The 2,377-nt window shown below is 37.2% G+C and overlaps 1 protein-coding gene across 1 annotated transcript in view; it reads right to left on the reverse strand.

Annotated features, from left to right (window-relative positions):
- Positions 1-2,377, reverse strand: part of GALNT11 (polypeptide N-acetylgalactosaminyltransferase 11) — a 48,996-nt gene that overhangs the window by 24,384 nt on the left and 22,235 nt on the right. The window contains exon 3 of the mRNA XM_012662151.1: positions 380-503. Coding sequence (XP_012517605.1) covers positions 380-503 — 124 coding nt within the window. The remainder of the gene's footprint in view (positions 1-379; positions 504-2,377) is intronic.

Below are 2,377 nucleotides of genomic sequence, written 5' to 3' on the forward strand. Positions count from 1 at the left end.
TGTGTTAAGGAATAAAAATAATGAAACAGAAAAGTGGTATTATCAGTAAACTTCACTGATTTTAATTTCTTTTTGCTGTGAATCCAAAACATTTTAAACAAACTTATGCTCAGGTTATTTAATTAGCACCCTCCCTCCTCTTTCCCACATGATCTGAAATGTCAAAAGAGACATAGCAAGCTCTAGAACTTTGTTAGTACAATCTTCAGACCATGTGACTTCAAGTATAACAGAAGTGAAAATCTGTCTCAGGTGTCCTAATAAGCTGAATAATGACACCTAACCACAAAATGTGAACACCATCCTCAGGACTTTTTATGCTGACACTAAAAGCATTGTGTTATTAAAATGTATTAACAGAAATTAATAAGGAACATACGCGGCATTCCTTGTGTCTGGCACATCTCTATGGTAGCCCAAGCGGTTACTGATAAGCATATTAAAGGCGTGTTTCTGATAGCCCAAGTCTCTCAACTCCTGATCGCGTTCATTAAAAATCATACCTGCAAGACAGTGGAGTTACAGTCAGTGCATTCAATCTAGAAATGATCGCCAGTTACTGTGATGTTCTGATCATAAGAAAATGTTGACTTTATCCTATTAACCAGATTAACAGCCATGTTTTCCAAATCTAAGTTGTCTCTAGTTTTAAAAAAGTAAACTGAGGTTGAGGTCAAATTCTTATCAGTCTAGCTGAAAGCAAGTGTGTGCTGACCATAAACAACATCTGCTCACAAGCCATAATTTTAAAAATATTTGATTCTATTCAAGAGAAAAATTTACCTGCAAGTAAGAAAAAAAATAACTTTCCATAAAAGCAACAAATTACAGAACCCCAATGAACACTCAACAGGCCCCACCTATAGGCAACTTTCTACATGAGCCCCCTTCGCCCAAAGCGGCTATTGATAAACCTTTCTACAAAAACAGCTTCCACAGTCTCTGGTTACTGACTTTAATCAACTTCATTGTCTAGAAATTCCTCCACAAATCTAATCAAATCACTGTAATTTAACATTCTTGTTCTAATATTCTGTCAGAGAACTCTACATAGAATGATAAAATATTTTGCTTTCTCTTTCCCACGTCAAACCTTTAGCCTCTCCTCACAGAATGACTCTATAGCAGCATTTCCCAAAGTCTGTTCATACTAAACTAATTCCATCGAGCAGTAACAGATGTTAAAAATAAAAAAGAATTTTGTGGTCAAATAATTAAGGAAATACATCAAATAGGTTTTTTACTTTAATTGCAGGACAACTGTGCCTTTAATATGTTGAATATTTTATGGATATCCAGATGTGAGGGGACAGGATATAGAATGCAGTGTTTCACCAATTTATTTGACCACAGAACACTTGACTAGTGTCCCCAGGTCCACTTTGGGAAACATTACCTCTTACATGCCTTCTCTCTGGAACTTTTTAAGCTGAAGTACAGCCTTTCTTAAAGCTCTGTTAGCATTTTACACATGGAGGGAAACTCCACGAGAGAAGAGACTTTGGTTATGTTCAAAACATAAAAGAAATAAAATTAAAATTGCTTGATACTTAGCACCTAGAGCAGTGCCTTGCACAAAGAAGATTCTCACTAAATACTTCCTGACGCAACAAGTATCAAACAGAGGGTGACCTCATGCTGGACACTGAATCATTTTCAAATATAGATCTCCTGATGAAAAATTATTCCATGTGAAAAGATCATTAATTTCTTTTTTTTTTTTTTGAGACAGAGTCTTGCTCTGATGCCCAGGCTCGAGTACAGGAGACTGATCATAGCTCACTGCAGCCTCAAACTCCTGGGCTCAAGTGATCCTCCTGTCTCAGCCTCCCTAGGAGCTGGGACTACAGGTGCGTGCTACCATGCCTGGCTAATTTTTTCTATTTATATTTTTAGTTGTCCAATTAATTTCTTTCTAATTTTAGTAGAGAAGGGGTCTCGCTCTTGCTCAGGCTGGTCTCAAACTCCTGAGCTCAAACAATCCGCCCGCCTCGGCCTCCCAGAGAGCTAGGATTACAGGCGTGAGCCACCGCGCCCGGCCTTTTTTCACTTTCTTGACATGTTCTTTGATATACAAAAGTTTTCACTTTTGATATAGTCCAATTTACCTATTTTTTTCTTTTGCTGCTTGTACTTTTGGTATGACATCTAAGAAATCACTGCTAAATCCAAGATCATGAAGATTTATCCCTATGATTTCTTCTAAGGGTTTTATGGTTTTAGCTCTTACATATAGGTGTTTGATCCATTTTGAGATAATTTTTACTGGGAGTATAGCTCAGGGGTAGAGCATTTGACTGCATTTTGAGTTAATTTTTGTATATGGTATGAGATAAGGGTCCAATCATTCTTTTGCACGTGGATATCCAGTCCTCCC

Source organism: Propithecus coquereli, unplaced genomic scaffold, assembly GCF_000956105.1.
Source record: "Propithecus coquereli isolate 6110/MARCELLA unplaced genomic scaffold, Pcoq_1.0 Scaffold75, whole genome shotgun sequence".
NCBI lineage: Eukaryota > Metazoa > Chordata > Mammalia > Primates > Indriidae > Propithecus > Propithecus coquereli.